Source organism: Heloderma suspectum, chromosome 6 (genome assembly GCF_057233095.1).
Source record: "Heloderma suspectum isolate Gila_16-S chromosome 6, 16-S_ref, whole genome shotgun sequence".
Classification (NCBI taxonomy): Eukaryota; Metazoa; Chordata; class Lepidosauria; order Squamata; family Helodermatidae; genus Heloderma; species Heloderma suspectum.
In genome coordinates this window covers 109032584-109050458 of record NC_139463.1, presented here as the reverse complement: position 1 = coordinate 109050458, position 17875 = coordinate 109032584, and the positions used below count along the sequence as shown (strand labels likewise).

The window sequence follows — 17875 nt, the reverse complement described above, 5'->3', positions numbered from 1 at the left end:
TTTGGGGGTGACTTAGCACATTTCTGCAAATGTGAATTTTTGCAATATCAGAAACAAAAAAACCTCCATTCCATTGATGGGCGGACAATAGAACGTCAGGTGCCTGACAATCCGCAAAACACAGACAGGACGGATTTTACAAAATCCATACATCCCTATTCATTACTCGCTGTCTATGCAAATCTCTCTGTCTTCTCCACATTGATGGTGCCAAAGTGGAGAAGATGTAGAACTGGAGGAAGCAGGCATGGAAAATTATTATCTCATCATGGGAAGCCACTTAAAAGAGGGTATATATACAAATGATATTTGAAGTTTGCATATAAATATTTTTATTGCATTTTTTTCATTCTTAGAACACATAAACATTACACAGTCAGAGTGCCATATTTCATAAAGATCAGGTAATTGCTTTATTTCATAAATTACATAATATTTATTCCAATGGGGAATTCTGTCTCAGTTAGTTTGTGGTTTGTATTCCAGTCCTTAACAGGAGAGTTAAATTTCCTTGTAGTGCCATGAGGTGGCCAAGCAGTCATTATGATCCTCCAAGATCCATTCCTCAGCTTGCATTTTGTTCATCCAGATTGGCCCATTAAAAAATGGAGGAAAAAAAGATGGACTGGTGCCACTCTGGCCTAATTTGGAAAAAAATGATTTCATCTCTTGAAATGGGTGGTTTGGTTTGGTTTGACTTAATTCTTCCTCACCGCACCTGGCACTCCCAGAGCCATTTTATGCTGTGACCTTTGTCATCAGCCCACTCAACTTTCTCCTCAGCAACCTTCCCAGTGCCTCTTTCACCTGATTGTTTCTCAGACAATAGATCAACGGGTTGAGAAACGGTGTAATGGCAGCATAAAAAACTGTTATTGCCTTAGTGACCTCTGACTGGCTTTCTCCACCTGGAATTAAATACATCCCTCCTACTGAGCCATAGAAGAGGGTCACCACCATTAGGTGCATTGAAATGGTGGAGAAGGCCTTCCTAGAACTGCCTTGGTTAGAGGATTTTATAAGCGTGTAAATTACAATGCCATATGATAGCACAACAAATATAACATTCCCTAAAAATAAGGCATGCACAACAATTTGACAGAGAAGGGGAACATTTCTGAGTGGAGGACAGGCCAGAGACAGAATTGGCCCAGGATCACAAAGAAAATGGTCAATTATGTTAGATCCACAGAAGGACAACTTGGAGATCAAAGTCACTGGGAGAATGTACCCAAGGAATCCAAGGACCCAACAAGCAGCCACCAGGCAATAGCAGGAATTTGGAGACATTATTTGTGTATAGTGCAATGGGTGGCAGATGGCCAAATACCGATCGAAAGCCATGGCTGAAAGGAAGAAAAATTCAGCAGAGCCAAGAGAAAATAGGATGTAGAACTGGAGCAAACAGGCATGAAAGGAAATAATTCCATGAGGGGATGCCAGGTCAAAGAGCATTCGGGGCACAGTGGTGGACACATAGCACATCTCCAACCAGGAGAAGTTGCTCAGCAAAATGTACATAGGAATCTGGGCCAAGTGGGCATCTAGGAACACGAGTGTGATGATGGTGATGTTCTCAGCTAAAGTGAGCACATAGAGAATGGCGAAAAAAATGAGGAGCATGAATCGCTTCTGTGGCTCAACATCAAACCCCAGCAAAATGAATTCCCGGACTGTGGTCCCATTGGCCAACTCCATCTGGAAGCGAACAGTAAAATCACTATTACAAGAGGTATAAGTTACTTTATATATTCCAAATCTATCTAACTCTCTAATGACAGGCTACCAAGCCATTGGAAATATGAATATTATATCAAGACTCCTATTTTATTTTAAAATGTTCTCATGTGGATACCCATTTTGACAATAAAAAATGGAATGGATTAATAATAAACTTTTAAAGGAATCACAAGAACTCATAAATATCTGCATTTACTTTGCAAAAGCCCATTAGAATAGGTAGTATGGCCCACATATTTATGTATATTATGTAGGCTGGTGACTAAAAATACTTGTGCGATGGCTAGATAAAGCAGGTAACACTCCTGTCTGTATTCTGGAGCAAAGTTGCTCCTAAATTTATTATATACACACACGTGTGTGTGTGTGTGTGTCTGCATGCACGCATGTGTATCTATCTATCTATCTATCTATCTATCTATCTATCTTCAATTACAGATACTAATGCAGAATATGAAAAGATAATTTCAAAATACCAAATGCAAATACCATGAAAACGTCAGACATTAACATAAAATAATCAAGAGCAGCAAATACATAAATTATACAATTCACAGCAACCAACTTAAAAATGCTTGGGCAAAAGAAAAAAGAAAAAAAGTAAAGAAAAAATGTTTGACCCGGTGCTGAAAAGAGTACAAAGTCAGTACCAGTCACACTTCCATTGGGTTCCACAATTTGGGCATCATAACAGGGAATGCAGCAATGGTATTTTGGGAAGAGCAATTAAAAAACTTAGTATGGGCATATTGATACATTTTATCATCTATGGGTTGAGAAATGATTCACTTGTCTCATTGATTTCAATGGGTCTACTTTAAGCATGAGTAAGTCTAAACTCAACCCTAAGTATTTGTGGTGTGTATATGTTATATTTGTATATTTAGGGGATATATATGAAACACAAAAGCTAAGCAGACTTGCCACTGACATATATGGCATGCTATGTGCGTGTGTGTGGCAAGTCAAAGCAGAGTTGCCATTTATGGAATGTACAGGGCCATTCGTTCTGTCCAATTATTCCTCAGAAGTAACTATGTTCTGATTAAGTATAAATTGTAATATATGCCATAATTCACCAGATAATTCAGTCACCAAAGAGAGGTACTTTATCGCAAAGATCTTTCTGCTTCCAAATTCAAAGTGCAATAAAGAAAACAAAACAAAATCATCTGGCTTCATCCATGGCTTATATCCAGATTTAGCCATTATCAAAGGAGACCTATTTAAATTTATGGGAGCCAAGTGATTCATTACTCACCTACAACTCATTGATTTCAGTGGGTCTCTCTAGGTATGCTTAAATCTCAATTCAGCACCACATCCCTGCCTGTTCTTCTGTCACTGAGTAGTCTTACCATGCAGAAGCAAAGGGAAGACATCCAGCCAATCATGCTAGACTAGTCTTCCCCACCCAGGTGCCCTGCAGATGAGTGGGACTAAACCCCAGGATGTGTTGGATTACAGATGAAGATGTGCTGGACTACAGTTCCCAACATCTTCCAGCCACATATGGAAGGCAACCAGATTGAGGAAGGCTGTCCTAGACTATTAGCAAACCTAACAAAGGGGAAATGGTTGATAATATCTTTCAGCATGAATACATGGGAAAGTATGATGAACAGGCTCCCTCACCTTGGCTAGACAACTTCACAAAAGTAAAAGCATGTGGGGGGTGTCTGCAAGTTATAAAAACCATAATTCACTTATTTATTTCCTTGGCTGTCCCCATAGTAAATTGTTTCATGAGTGTGGCACATTGAATTCTGAAATATTTCCTCTTCTCATTAATATTTATTTACTTATTATGTTTTCACCTATCCCCTCCTTCCAAAAGCTTGGAATAGCTGCCAAGGACCTCTCAATTCAGTATCCCCTTCAGGCTGAGCCCTGCTTAGTTTAATTTAAAACACCACTGAAAATGGACACCCTTTCCCATCCAACCCTCTCCATTTCCTCCTTGAGTCTCCTTTGCCTTAATTATCACCTCATTTCGGTACCTCAGAAAGAATCAAAATGTTGATCCATCCAGCAGACAGCTCACCAGATGTGCATTCACAGAATTGTGGGGGAAGAATGCTGGGCTGTATGCATTATACTGGTCTGCAGGACTGATGGAGGGAAGGACAGGCGGGACCATATTGTGGGTTTGATGGCAGAAAGTTGCCATGTGGATACGCAGACCAGTGTTGAAATGCCACTGATTCCTCCTTTTGACTGCAGTTTTAATTGGGGACAGAATGAACCTTGGGAACATCTCTCCCAGGAACAATTCATGTTTGCTTTGAAACAGCATATCTCAGGAGGCAGGATTCTACTTCTTCCAAAATTTCGCAGAAGAGATTTTTCACAGAAAATTTCTGAGGGCTTTCTCCTGCCCCTCCCCAAAAGAAGAGGTCTGTTTTGCCTAATATCTCCCATATATCCTCATGTGTGTTTGCCTTTGTGCGTTTGCCTATATTCGTATATAAGTATAGCCACTGCCATTGTTCCACGCTGCCCTGAAAAATAGCTGCCAGCTCTGCAGGTCTACTCTGGAAAGGCACATAGCATTTTAGTGCCTCAAGCTTAGCAGCGCCTGGCACACACCCACAAGCCCAAATCAAGAGGCAGGGATTCAAGCATAGTCAAGTTCTTTTGAGGTAGACAATACCCTAAGAGTCCCCCTCTCCCTTGTAGTAAAAGATACAACAATAATAGGCCTATACATTTGTAAATTAAGGGTAGCTTATTCAGACACATATCTCCTGGAGCCAGTCAATGCAGCAGCAGACCCTCCCACTCTTACTGGAATCAATATATTTGCTTGCAGGTGCACAGGAAATGCCAGCATGGCATTGAGAGACCATAAGCATATCTACACCAGCCTAAAATCCTGCATTTAAAATGGCACTTTCTGCTTCCGTTTCAAATGCAGGATCACAACCATTCCCTCCTTCACCTACTTCCTTTCCCCTCTCCCCTTTCCCCCTCCTTCTCCCCATATCTGAATCTTCCATTATCTTTCCTTGATCTTGCTCCTCTTCTTGCTGCTTTGCCTCTTTTCATGGAGTGAACTCAAGCAGAGCACAACAGGGTGATTTGATAGTTAATTATCTGTGATCTATTTTAAAATGGAGCAAAGGGCATTTCATGAAGGAGACACCTTGGAGGTCCACGGCATCATCTAAAGAGCCTGCAAACTTCCATGATTGAGCGATCTCAATAGCAGGATAAAAGCTCCATGTGAAGGAGCCCCATATCTCATAGAAAGGCACACTACTCTCTGACTCTCGAACAAGCCCTAGAGATTAATTAAGGAAATATTGTTCCATGCGCAGGCCTAAAGAGTGGCTGTGTCACGGAATATTCTGAGAAAACTGGATTTCAGAATGTGTTACACTGAACAACAATAAAGTTAACCTTTGGGCTGTAAGGGATTCAACCTGTGACCATTCATTCATTCATTCATTCATTTACATTTATTTGATTTATTAGCTGCCCATCTGGCTGGCTACCCGACCACTCTAGGTGGCATACAATAGTAATAACAAATTTGCATATTCAACTGAACAACAACAACAAAAAGAACAAAACACTGCTCTAAAAAACCCTAACTCACCCCAAATGCCCACCTGAACAGCCAAGTTTTTAAAGGCCGGCAGAAGCTCATCGAAGAGGGGACATGGCGGAGGTCACTAGGCAGGGAATTCCACAGAGTGGGGGCCACCACAGAAAAGGCCATCTCCCTAGTCCTCACCAGCCTAGCTGTCCTGGCTGATCTCATTGAGCAGCATCCCTGGTGTTGTTGGAGGTGATGCTTAAGATAGACTGGGCCGGAACCATATAGGGTTTTAAATGTCAATGCTAACACCTTGAATTGGGCCCGAAAAACAACTGGTAACCAGTGCAACTCCTTCAGCATTGGAGTGATGTGATCTCGCCAGTGGCTGCCTTTAATCAGGCAGGGCGCTGCATTCTGCATGAGCTGCAACTTCCAAACTGTATCCAAGGGTAACCCCACATAGAGCGCATTACAGTAGTTTAGGTGAGAGGAGACCAGGGTATGAACTACTGATGGGAGCAGATGGTTAAGGAGATAGGGGAGTAGCCACCATATCAGATGGAGTTGGTACAGTGCTGCCCAGATCACAGCTGACACCTGAGCCTCCATGGATAGCTGGGAGTCTAAAATGACCCCCAGACTGTGGACGTGGTCTTTCAGGGGTTGCCGCACCCTATTAAACACCAGGTCAAAATCCCCCAACCTCCCCTTGTCTCCCACATAAAGTACTTCACTTTTGTCAGGGTTCGATTTCAGCTTAGTCCTTTCCATCCAGCCGCTCACCAACTCCAGACACATGGACAGGGTTTCTACAGCCAACCTTGGTGAGGATTTAAATGAGAGGTAGAGTTGCATGTCATCCGCATATTGGTGATGCTGTACCCCAAACCTCCTGATAATAGTCCCCAGTGGCTACATATAGATGTTAAATAACATCAGGGAGAGAACAGAACCCTGTGGCATGCCACAAGTGAGCAGACAAGGGTCTGAAGTCTCCTGCCCCAGAGCTACCTTCTGGTACCTGCCAGGGAGGAAGGAACAGAACCACCATAATAGGGTGTCCCCTATGCCCAACCCCTCCAGGCAGTCCCAGTGGATACCATGGTCGACAACTAGGGATGTCAAAGAATTCCGCCACAGATCTCGGTGAGGCCGAATGCCGGTGCATTCGGCCCCCCGAAATCCATGGCGGAAGGAAGCCACCTGACACCCGACCCCGCGAAAGGCATGCAAAACGGAGCATCTACCTGCTGGTGTTTGTGCTGCTTTGTGAATGGCGGCCGCGTCTGCGGCTGCCATTTGCTTCTTCATTATAGCCATGATAGGCCATTTGCATCCCTGCGGAAGCTGTAATAGGGTACGTAAGTATTTATGTAGCCTATCTAGGGATGGACGAAAGTCCCTTACCTGATCCCAAAGCTTGCTTCGCGGTGGGGGGGAGGCACTCCGTCCCTCCCCCCGAAATTCTGGCCGCGGGGGAGGCGCCCCATCCCTCCCCACTGAAATTCTGGCCGGGGAGGAGGCGCCCCCTCCCTCTGGCCGCGAAACCTCCTCTCCTGCCGGGACGTTTGCGTCCCTGCAGTCAGCCGTGATAGGCTACGTAAATGTTTACATAGCCTGTCACGGCTGACTTAAAAAAAAAAAAAAAAGCGCGTATGCAAATGGCAGAGCCCATGGGCACTGCCATTTGCATTCCTTATTTTGGCACGTGTAGTCTACGTAAACATTTACGTAGACTACGGCAAAAATAAGGGGAATGCTATTTGCGTTCCCCTTATTTTCGCCGTAGTCTACGTAAATGTTTACGTAGACTACACATGTTAAAATAAGGAATGCAAATGGAGGCGCCCATGGGCGCCGCCATTTGTGTACGGGTTTTTTTTTTTTCCAAAGTCAGCCGTGATAGGCTATGTAAAGATTTACGTAGCCTATCACCGTGTTCTTTAAAAATCTAGCTGTGATAGGCTACATAAATCTTTACCTAGCCTATCATGTTTGTTTGTTTGTTTGTTTCACTTGGAAATGGCGGCGGCAGGTCGGAAGACCAGCCGCCGCCGCTGCTGCACCGCTGCCGGAGCCGCCACCACCAGGGACATTCGAACAAGCTAAGTCCCGTCCCGGGGGGGCAGGGGGGCAGACCGTTTCTCCACCAATTTCGGAGGGCCGAATGCGCTGGCATTCGGCCTCCCCGAGATTCATGGAGAAATTCTCTGACATCCCTAAGCCTATCACAGAAAAAAAAAAGGAACACAAATGGTGGTGGCTACTGCAGCCGCTATTTGCTAGGAATGTCAGAGAATTCTGCGACGGATCTCGGTGAGGCCAAACACCAGTGCATTCGGCCCCCCGCAAACCATTGTGTAACGAAGCCCCGCCCCCCACCCCACAAAAGGCGTGCGAAATGGAGCACTTACCTGCTCCCGTCCGCTCTGCTGTGCGAATGGTGGCCGTCCTGCGGCCGCCATTCACTTCTTCCTCTTCAGCCATGATAGGCTACGTAAATACTTATGTAGCCTATCCCGGCTAATGCAGGGATGTCATTTGTGTCCCTGCGGTGGCCATGATAGGCTACCTAAGTATTTACGTAGCCTATCACGGTGGGGGAGGGGAAACCCCAGCGTATGCAAATGGTGGCGGCTACCGCCATTTGCGTATGCTGGGTTTCTTTCTCCCAGCTGTGATAGCCTACGTAAGTATTTACGTAGCCTATCACGGCTCACTACAGGGACACAAATGGCAGTGGCTATGACAGCCGCCATTTGTATCCCTGCAGGGCTGCCCAGCAGCTGGATGTCCGGCTGTGGGCGGCCGGAGCCAGCCAGCTGCTCCGCGGCTTGGCCATGGAGCGGAGCTGGCCGGGCAGGATTCCAGGGGGAGGCACGGAGCGCCTTCCCCCCTGGCGAGGATTCCAGGGGAAGGGACAGAGCGCCTCCCCCCACCTGCAGAACCCATGCGGAGCCAGGTAAGCGGGGTTTCGTACACCCCTACTATTTGCGTTCCCTGTTTTTCACCGTGATAGGCTACATAAATATTTACGTAGCCTATTACGGCCAACAACAGGGGAGCAAATGATGTAGTGGCCAACATTTGCGCCCCTGTCTTTGACTGTAATAGTTCACATAAATATTTACGTAGCCTATCACGGCGAAAGAAAGGTGACGTAAATGACGGCTGCTGTTGCTGCCGTCATTTGCGTTCACTGGTTTTTTGTTTTGTTTTTTGCCGTGATAGGCTACGTAAATATTTATGTAGCCTATCACGGCAAAATACAGGGATGCAAATGGCGGTAGCTACGGCGGCCGCCATTTGCGTCCCTGTCCAGGTTGCCCCGTGGCTGGATGTCCGGCTGTGGGCAGCCACGGGCGGCCCTGGCCAGTGGCTCCGCAGAGTTGCTGCAGAGCAGAGCCAGCTGGGAAGAATTTCGGGGGGAGGGACGGAGTGCCTCCCCCCCACCGCAAATGTCACCCTTCGAAAAGGTAAATGACTTTCGTACATCCCTAACGGTATCAAAAGCCGCTGAGAGATCAAGGAGAACAAGGAAGGAGCATTCACCCCTATCCAGAGCTCTCCCCATATCATCCACCAAGGTGATCAAGGCCGTTTCTATCCCATGCCCAGGCCTGACATGGATCCAGATAATCAGCTTCTTCCAAGCATGCCTGCAACAACTGCAAAGTAGGGATGTACGAAAGTCACTTACCTTGTCCTGCAGCTTTTTTTGCGGTAGGGGGGAGGCGCTTCGCTTCAAAAGAAAAAGTAAAACTTCAAAAGAAAAGTAAAAAAAAAAAAAGCCCCGTGATAGGCTACGCAAATAGCGTTGCCCTTATTTTCACCGTAGTCTACGTAAATCTTTACGTAGACTACAAGGACCAAATAAGGAACATGAATGGCGGCTCCCTATGGGGGCCGCCATTTGCGTACGCGCTTTTTTTTTTTCAAAGTCACCCTTGATAGGCTACGTGACGATTAACATAGCCTATCACGGCTGACTTTGCAGATCTAGACGTGATAGGCTACGTAAATCGTTACGTAGCCTATCACGGGGCTTTTTTTTTTTTACTTTTCTTTTGAAGTTCGTGGCCGGGGAGATGGGGTGCTTCTCCCCGGCCTGAATTTCGGCCGGGCGAGGCGGGAAGCCTCCCCCCCAGCCTGAATTTCGGCTGGGCGAGGTGGGAAGACACCCCCCCTCGCATGAACTTCGGGGGGGGGAAGCGAAGCGCCTCCCCCCCACCGCGAAAAAAGCTGCAGGACAAGGTAAGTCCCTTTTGTACATCCCTATTGGGATCTTGCTGGATGCTCGGTGGAGACGGAGGGAGCGGCGCCTGATGGAGGGCACCAAGAGGCGGCACTCTGCCCGCTTGGCGCTAAAACAACAGTCGCGTCCTGAGGATCCCCGGGTAAGAGGGAGGACCTCTCCATAGCCCATAAGTTCAGAGTTTTCCTGCTCTTCCTCTTCAAAGAGGGACCAACTGCATTACCCGGAGCTTAGGCTACTCTGCTAACTACCCCAGTGCGTTTCCTTGCTTAGTCGCTGGTGATTAGCATCTGAAAGAGTCATTAAGTTGTAAAGGAATAAAGCCTTGGAAAGAATCCCTTTCATCTGTGACATGAGTTGGCTATTTGAGGGGACTTAACGAGGCACCTAGGGCACTCCTGATGCTTAGAATGCTCCATTGGTTCCAGAACAACTGGACGGACCAGGTTCCAGACCACTTGGAACAGCCTCCTGGGACAGCACTCTGCAGACACGATAGAAGCAGCATAAAAATTCTTTTTTGCTGCTCTTATTGCCACGTGGTAGGCTGAAGCTACAGCTCTAACCCATGTCCAATCATCTTTGGAGTGAGATTTCTGCCACTGGCATTCTAGCCATCTCACCTCCCACTTCAGAGCTTGCAACCATGGGGTGAACCATGGTGCAATCTGAGCTCTGTTCAGGGGGAGAGGGCTTTTCGGAGCCACACGGTCTAATGCCCTGGTGATTGCAGCATTCCAGCCATACACCAGGGTGTTGACCTAGTGGCTATTTGTGTGCTCCAAAGAATCCCCAAGCACAGTCAGGAATCCATTTGGATCCATAAGATGCCTGGGACAGACCATCTTAATGGGTCCTCCACCCCTGCAGAGGGGTTGTGGAACCAAGATGTCCAACCCCACCAGGTGGTGATCCCTTGACAAGGGGGGGTAGATATAGCCTCAATTTCCAGATCACTCCCCACCTCTCCGGAAACAAACACAAGGTCTAACTCATGGCCAGCTACATGGGTTGGCCCAATTGGAATAGGGTACAGCGCCCAGGAAGTCATGGTCTCCATGAAGTCCTGAGTAGGGATGTCAGAGAATTCCACCACGGATTCCAGTGAGGCCGGATTCCTTAGAATCCGGCCCCCCAGAATCCATGGCGGAACAGCCTCCCCCCCCCGCCACCCCGCAGAATCCCCCGCGATGGAGCTTACTTGGCAGCGGATGCGGCGGCGGCTCCGCCAGCAGCAGCGACTCCTGCTGGTCTCCCAGCTGCTGCCAGGTTGCTGCAGCCACAAATGGCGGCCGTCGTAGCGGCCGCCATTTGCATGGCTGCCTTTTGCCATGATAGGCTATGTAAGTACTTACGTAGCCTATCATGGCAAAGAACAGGGGTGCAAATGGTGGCCGCTATGCCATTGGCGCCCCTGCTCTTTGCCGTAATAGGCTACGTAAGTATTTACGTAGCCTAACACGGCATAAGGCAGCCACAATGGTGTAGCGGCCGTCATTTGCATGGCTTCCTTTTGCTGTGATAGGCTACGTAAATACTTACGTAGCTTATCACGGCTTGGCAGCCACGCAAATGGCAGCTGGCGTAGCAGCTGTCATTTGCGGCCGCAGCAGCCCGGCCATGGCCAGAATTCCAGCTGCGGCCGGCCCCAGGCAGTGGCCCAACGGAGTCGCAGCGGAGCGGAGCAAGCCAGGGAGGATTCCGGGGGGAGAGATGGAGTGTCTCCCTGCCACTGCTGGTGCCCTGGAACAGATGGGTAAGTACATTTCGTACATCCCTAGTCCCGAGGCACCCCCACAAAGATGGCCTATGAATGTATATTGAAGTCCCCCAACACCAACAAGTTAGGGGACTGCACACGCACATCAGAGATCACCTCAAGCACCTCAGCCAGGGAGTCTACCGTGCAGCAGACTGGACGGTACATGACCAGAATTTCCAGACTGCCCTTCAGGCCTAACCTCCAGTACATGCAGTCAGCAACTCTGGTCTCTTGGAGAGGGAGTCTGGTGAGAACCATGGCATTATTAACACTGCACTCTAAACCACAAATTCTCAAACATTCCACCCTCAGGGCCCTCTTGAGAGACTGAGGGCTCCTTCACACAGAACTTTTATCCTGCAATTGAGATTGCTCCTTCACTGAAGTTTGTGAGATCTTTACATGACACCCTGATCATTCAAGGTGTCTCCTGCATTAAATGTCCTCTTTTTCCATTTCTAAATAGGTCACAGATAATGAGCTATCAAAGTACCCTGTTGTTCCGCTTCAATTTCCTCCATGAAAAGAGGAAAAGCGGCAAGAACAGGAGCGAGATCAATGAAAGATAATAGCAAAGTCAGATAAGGGGAGAAGGAGGGGGGAAAGGGAGGGAGGGAGGGAGGGAGGGAGGAAGCAGGTGAAAAAAGGAGTCATTGTGATCCTGCATTTAAAATGGAAGCAGAAAGCCCCATTTTAAAAGCAGGATTTTAGGCTGGTGTAGAGATGCCCATAAAAAGGGCATCACCAGTCACACTGGTGAGACTCACCAGTCACACCAGTCACAAAACTGTAGTGCCAGGGCAGAGCTAGTAACAAAATGCTGACAGATAAAGTTTCCCATTGTCAGCTAGCCAAAAGAGCTACTAAATAAGGCAGTCCTTTATGGGGAGTTGGGCTCCTTTTGTACAATTTATTTGATTTCTATTGAAACAACATTGGCTAGGAAACTGTCCTCCAGAATGCAGAAGCTTGCCCTGCATCTTGGAAAAACCAGCTGGATTTGACCAGCCCCATGTGATATGGACAACCCTGAACCAAATTCGCACAGGTCGTGGTAGATGTGCAGATGCCCTTTATAAATGGGGCAAAATAACATCATCAAATTGTGATTGTGGGGTTGAAAAACTAGGGATGTCAGAGAATTCCGCCATGGATCTCAGTGAAACCGAATGCCAGTGCAATTGGGCCCCCGAAATCCATGGCAAAACTAAGTCCTCGCCCCACCACCCCGCGAAAGGCGTGCAAAATGGAGCACTTACCTGGTGCTGTTCGCGCTGCTTTGCGAATGGCAGCCACGTCTGCAACCACCATTCACTTCCCAATTTAGGCCGTGATAGGCTACGTAAGTATTTACGTAAATACTTACGTAGCCTATCACAGTTAATGCAGGGACACCATTTGCATCCCTGCGGAGACCGTGATAGGCTACGTAAGTATTTACTTAGCCTATCACGGCAAAAAAAGGGAACGCTGCCGTAGCCGCTGCCATTTGTGTTCCTATTTTTTTGCCGTGACAGGCTACGTAAATAGATAAGTAGCCTATCACAGCAAAAAATGGGGACGCAAATGGCGGCTGCCGTAGCCGCTGCCATTTGCTTTCCTGTTTTTTTTGCCATGATTTTTTTTGTTGTTTATTCGGTCAGTTGCTTCCGACTCTTCGTGACTTCATGGACCAGCCCACACCAGAGCTTCCTGTCGGCCGTCGCCACCCCCAGCTCCCCCAAGGTCGAGTCCGTCACCTCCAGAATATCATCCATCCATCTTGCGCTTGGTCGGCCCCTCTTCCTTTTGCCTTCCACTTTCCCTAGCATCAGCATCTTCTCCAGGGTATCCTGTCTTCTCATGATGCGGCCAAAGTACTTCCATTTTGCCTTTAATATAATTCCCTTAAGTGAGCAGTCTGGCTTTCTTTCCTGGAGTATGGACTGGTTTGATCTTCTTGCAATTTTCCTCCAGCACCACAGTTCAAAAGCATCTATCTTCCTTTGCTCAGCCTTCCTTATGGACCAGCTCTCGCAGCCATAGGTTACTACGGGGAATACCATTGCTTGAACTATGCGGACCTTTGTTGTCAGTGTGATGTCTCTGCTCTTCACTATTTTATCAAGATTTGTCATTGCTCTCCTCCCAAGAAGTAAACGTCTTCTGATTTCCTGGCTGCAGTCAGTGTCTGCAGTAATCTTTGCACCTAGAAAGACAAATAGGCTAAGTAAATATTTACGGTAAAAAAACAGGGGCGCAAATGGCGTAGCAGCTGCCATTTGCGCCCCTGTCTTTCGTCGTGATAGGCTACATAAATATTTACGTAGCCTATCACGGCCAAAAACATGAATGCAAATGGCGGCCGCTGTAGCCGCTGCCATTTGCATCCACAGACTGCAGACGCCTGCGAAAGCACCCAGTCGGCGGCTCCGGGTTAGGATTTCAGGGGGAGGTGCAAAGCGCTTCCCCCCCCACCATGAATCACCCCTGCGAAAAGGTAAGTGACTTTCGTACATCCCTATGAAAACCAAACTATCCAACACATAGTGGCAGAGTGTCAAAACCGAGCCTACAATGGAGACTTTGCTAATTTCCTGGCTGTGACAACAGAAGTAAAAAACTATATCTGTAACCTAGACATACGTTTGTGATCTTCCTGTCTGTATTTCATTTTTCATATTTATTATGCTCTATGTTTTTATTGTAATGCGATGTGAATGTGCCATACGATAAATAAATAAATAAATTTGATTTCCAACGGTATGAGAATATGGTAAGTGGTGTGAAGTTGCATGCATGCTCTTCCCTCCTACCCCATCTCATTTCTCCGGAGACGAGAACACCAAGGTGCTGGCAACATTAAGGTGTCTCTACCATGCTTTCCCTCTGCATCTCTCCCCTTCACTAATTGCAAAATACTGTTTCTACACACACACACACACACACACACACACACACACCTATCCCTTTCCCTTAGCTGGACAGGGAGGAATGAGTCTCCTTTCCCCCAGCTCTGATAGTTTTTCTCATTCAAACACACTCTGATTCCCAAGCTTATAGAGACTCTGGGTTGACTGATTTGCTTTCAGTCTTCTTCCCATCATCTGGGATTTCCAAAGATGGCCAGCGGTTGATCACAGCCTTCTCCTCTTCCTAATGGGAGCAACCCACCCCTTGCTTCTATTCTGGCTCTAGCTTAGCTACCCTCTTGTCACAGCCCTTTTTATGGGGAATGCAATGTGTGTGCTAGAGCCTTGCTCCAATCTGCATAGCCATGCAGTGGGGTGGGGTGACTCTTTACAATCAAGCAAGAGCCAAAAGGAGATGCACATGTTTTATTGCAGGGAAGAGATGATAAATAAAAAAGGGCTCTTGAAATGGAAGAAAGAAGAACAGAACATCAACACAGAGGAAAGTGTAGACTTGCACTAATCTTTTTTTTTCTTTTCTTCTCGAAAGGGATACATGTGCACACAGGTGAGGAGTGATTATGTGCTCCTCCTTTGCCAAACGTTCTCTCTCACACACACACCTTGACTGCCATAGCATATGTAAAAACAAATGACATGGAGGGTTTGAATCTGATCATTTTCATTCCATTGCTTTTCATGGAACACAGCATAATGACACAATTGGTGTCATCAAAGGATGCATCCAGACAAGGCTTTCATGGTGCCACTGTCCTGTCTCATTCATGGAATTGTGTGCGGGGGGGGGGTCTAGATGATGTGTTACACCTCTGTCCTCTTTTTTCCTCTCACAGATAGACTGTTAAGAATGAAAGGATGGAATAGCTGCACAATGCCTTCTGATAGGGAGCCCTCGGAGCCTTCTTTTTATTTATTTATTTATTATTAAATTTATTAATCGCCCATCTGGCTGGTCACCCAGCCACTCTGGGTGATGTACAACATACAATAAAAACAGTTTAAAACAATAAAAATCTACAATAAAAACATTTTCTAAAATACCCTAACCCACCCCAAATGCCTGCCTGAACAGCCACGTTTTTAATACACGACGGAAGCTCATTAAAATTCTAACTAAAAGCACAAACATTTAACCACATTAATAATCAATTTTATTAGATTTAGGAAACAATTCTAACTCCACTGGAAGCTGCCCAAATACTCTTAAGGGTTCCATGCCAGGCATCTTGGTTCTCAGAAGGAATACTCCACATCCCTGTAGTGCCATGTGGCTGGTAGGCAATTAATGAATTCCTCACAGACTCCTCCCACAGTTTAGTTCACGAGTATCATGACTGCATAGTAGAAAACATGGAAGAAGGGAGTTGCTGTTCCTACTCAGAATATATTTTCATTTTGTCTCTTCAGTGTAGTGGCTATTTTGGTTTGTTTGCTTCTTTGTTCCTTCTTGACTCCAACCGGTTAATTTCAGCAGTCTCACCCTTCTCCTCAGCAGCCTGCCCAGGGCTTCCTTCACCTGATTGTTTCTCAGACAGTAGATCAGAGGGTTGAGAAATGGTGTAATGACACTGTAGAAGACAGTTATTGCTTTAGTAAGCTCTGACTGGCTTTCTCCACCTGGAATTAAATACATCCCTCCTACTGAGCCATAGAAAAGGGTCACCACCAACAGGTGCATTGAAATGGTGGAGAAGGCCTTCCTAGAACTACCTTGGTTAGAGGATTTCATGAGAGTGAAAATTACAATGCCGTATGATAGCACAACAAAGAAGACATTGGCTAAAAAGAGAGCAGTCACAACAATTTGGGAGACAAGGGGAACATTTCTGAGTGGAGGGCAGGCCAGGGACAGAATTGGCCCAGGATCACATACAAAATGGTCAATGATGTTAGGTCCACAGAAGGATAACTTGGAGATCAAAGTCACTGGGATAATGTACCCCAGGAATCCAATGACCCAACAAGCAGCCACCAGGCAATAGCAGGAATTTGGGGACATGATCTGTGGGTAGCACAGTGGGTGGCAGATAGCCAAGTACCGATCAAAAGCCATGGCTGAAAGGAAGAAGAATTCAGTGTTGCCAAGTGAGAATACAATGTAGAACTGGAGGAAGCAGGCATGGAAAGAGATGATCCCATGAGGGGATGCCAAGTCAAAGAGCATACGGGGCACAGTGGTGGTCACGTAGCACATCTCCAGCCAGGAGAAGTTGCTCAGCAAGATGTACATAGGAAGCTGTGCCAAGTGGGTGTCTAGGAATACCAGTGTGATGATGGAGATGTTCTCAGCTAAACTAAACACATAGAGAGTGGTGAAAAAAATGAAGAGTAGGACCCGCTTCTGTTGCCCACCTCCAAATCCCAGCAAAATGAATTCCTGGATGGCGGTCTCATTGGCAATCTCCATCTGGAATCACATAACAGAATCACTATTGCCTAGTGCCTACTACCCCAAGGAGAAATAACTTTATATACCATAGGCTTATCTGCCTAAGTACCTATCTATTGCCATTGAAAGATGAAGGCTAAGCAAGTAGGCTGCTTAGGGAGTGGAGTTTGACAGGCCCAACCCCATGTGTCAGATGGGGTGATTATTGCTCAGAAGCAATTAGTTTACCCATTTGGTTTTTAATATTAGAGAGAGAAAGAGAGAGACTGACAAATTCAGTTAAAATAGACTGATTTGGAGTAAGTCAGTTCTGAGAATATGAAGAGATGTTGATGTCCACATCTTGTCTCCACTCCCACTGAAATATCTCCCCTCTGCTACGAAGGACCAAGCACTGGAGTCAGTTGAGGCTTTCTCCCTCTTTTTAACCCCCCTAGGTGTGGAATTTTGAGACTAAAACAGGTGGGCTGAAAGTTTAGCCACCTCCCTTCTGGACTGTGGTGTTTCCAGTCTGGATTGGGGTAACATGGACTTACATTAGAGTAAAGAAATCTAGCACGCATAATGCCACTAAGCATGGTTAAAAGAACATTTAGTTTCACCCTAAATCCAGAAGTGACACCAAACCAAATCACACTACTCTATTTTATTTTTATTGCTGATCTAAATGCCACACTTGAAATCATACATTTAGCATTATCATCTATGTGGGAATGAGTCCATTCCATGCAATATATAATGGGATAGTGCAGCGCTGCCCCAAGAAATTTCACTGTCTGAAGCAGAGCACCAGCCGGCCTGGCACCTACCATGACCACCAATGCTAAGAGTAACAGTTTAACAGTCTCACTCCCCCTGCAGACTTCCCCCGAAGGAGCTGGCGTCACCTTGCTGAATGGTAGGACTGGCCCTATTACCCTATTATTTATTCATTTAGTATATTTATATGCTGCTTTTCTACAGCAAACTGTACCCAGAGTAGCTTACAATTGACATTACCTTATCAAAAGATGACATTTGGAACGGGAAAATAATCCATTTGCTACAAAACATATCAATTAAAATGCAAATATGCATGTAAAAAATTACAATAAATGAATCCAATTCATTTTTACAATTAAACAAAATGCACAGGCCACCTTCCCCCAAACTCTCATTGTCTTCTTGCACTCTGAATGTCCAGAGCACCCTGGCTAAACACACTCAGGGGGGTGTGACCTTCTCACCAGGCTCGGTCTCTCACAGCTGGCTCCTTCATCTCTCCTCTAAAGGA

General features: G+C 46.4%; 2 protein-coding genes across 2 annotated transcripts; both read right to left on the bottom strand.

The window, feature by feature from the left end:
• Window positions 1-318: 318 nt before the first annotated feature.
• LOC146342416 (olfactory receptor 11H6-like) lies at window positions 319-13448 on the bottom strand. Its single transcript, XM_084808539.1, has 2 exons — window positions 13041-13448; window positions 319-1698 (listed from the first exon to the last, which is right to left on the bottom strand). The coding sequence occupies exons 1-2, from the start codon at window positions 13416-13418 to the stop codon at window positions 739-741; spliced, it is 1338 nt and encodes a 445-aa protein (XP_084664665.1). The 5' UTR covers window positions 13419-13448; the 3' UTR covers window positions 319-738.
• Window positions 13449-15603: 2155 nt separating this feature from the next.
• On the bottom strand, window positions 15604-16635 carry LOC146342415 (olfactory receptor 11G2-like). Its single transcript, XM_084807832.1, has one exon. It carries the CDS (start codon window positions 16618-16620, stop codon window positions 15604-15606), a length of 1017 nt encoding a protein of 338 aa, XP_084663958.1. The 5' UTR covers window positions 16621-16635.
• Window positions 16636-17875: the final 1240 nt, after the last annotated feature.

Bases quoted from the DNA above. Each gene is read 5' to 3' on its own strand.
- LOC146342416 (XM_084808539.1), bottom strand. From the start codon at position 13,418: ATGACAAATCTTGATAAAATAGTGAAGAGCAGAGACATCACACTGACA. The intron at 1,699-13,040 runs GTGACGGACTCG...GTTCGCTTCCAG, and splicing joins GGATGGATGATATTCTGGAG to ATGGAGTTGGCCAATGGGAC.
- LOC146342415 (XM_084807832.1), bottom strand. From the start codon at position 16,620: ATGGAGATTGCCAATGAGACCGCCATCCAGGAATTCATTTTGCTGGGA.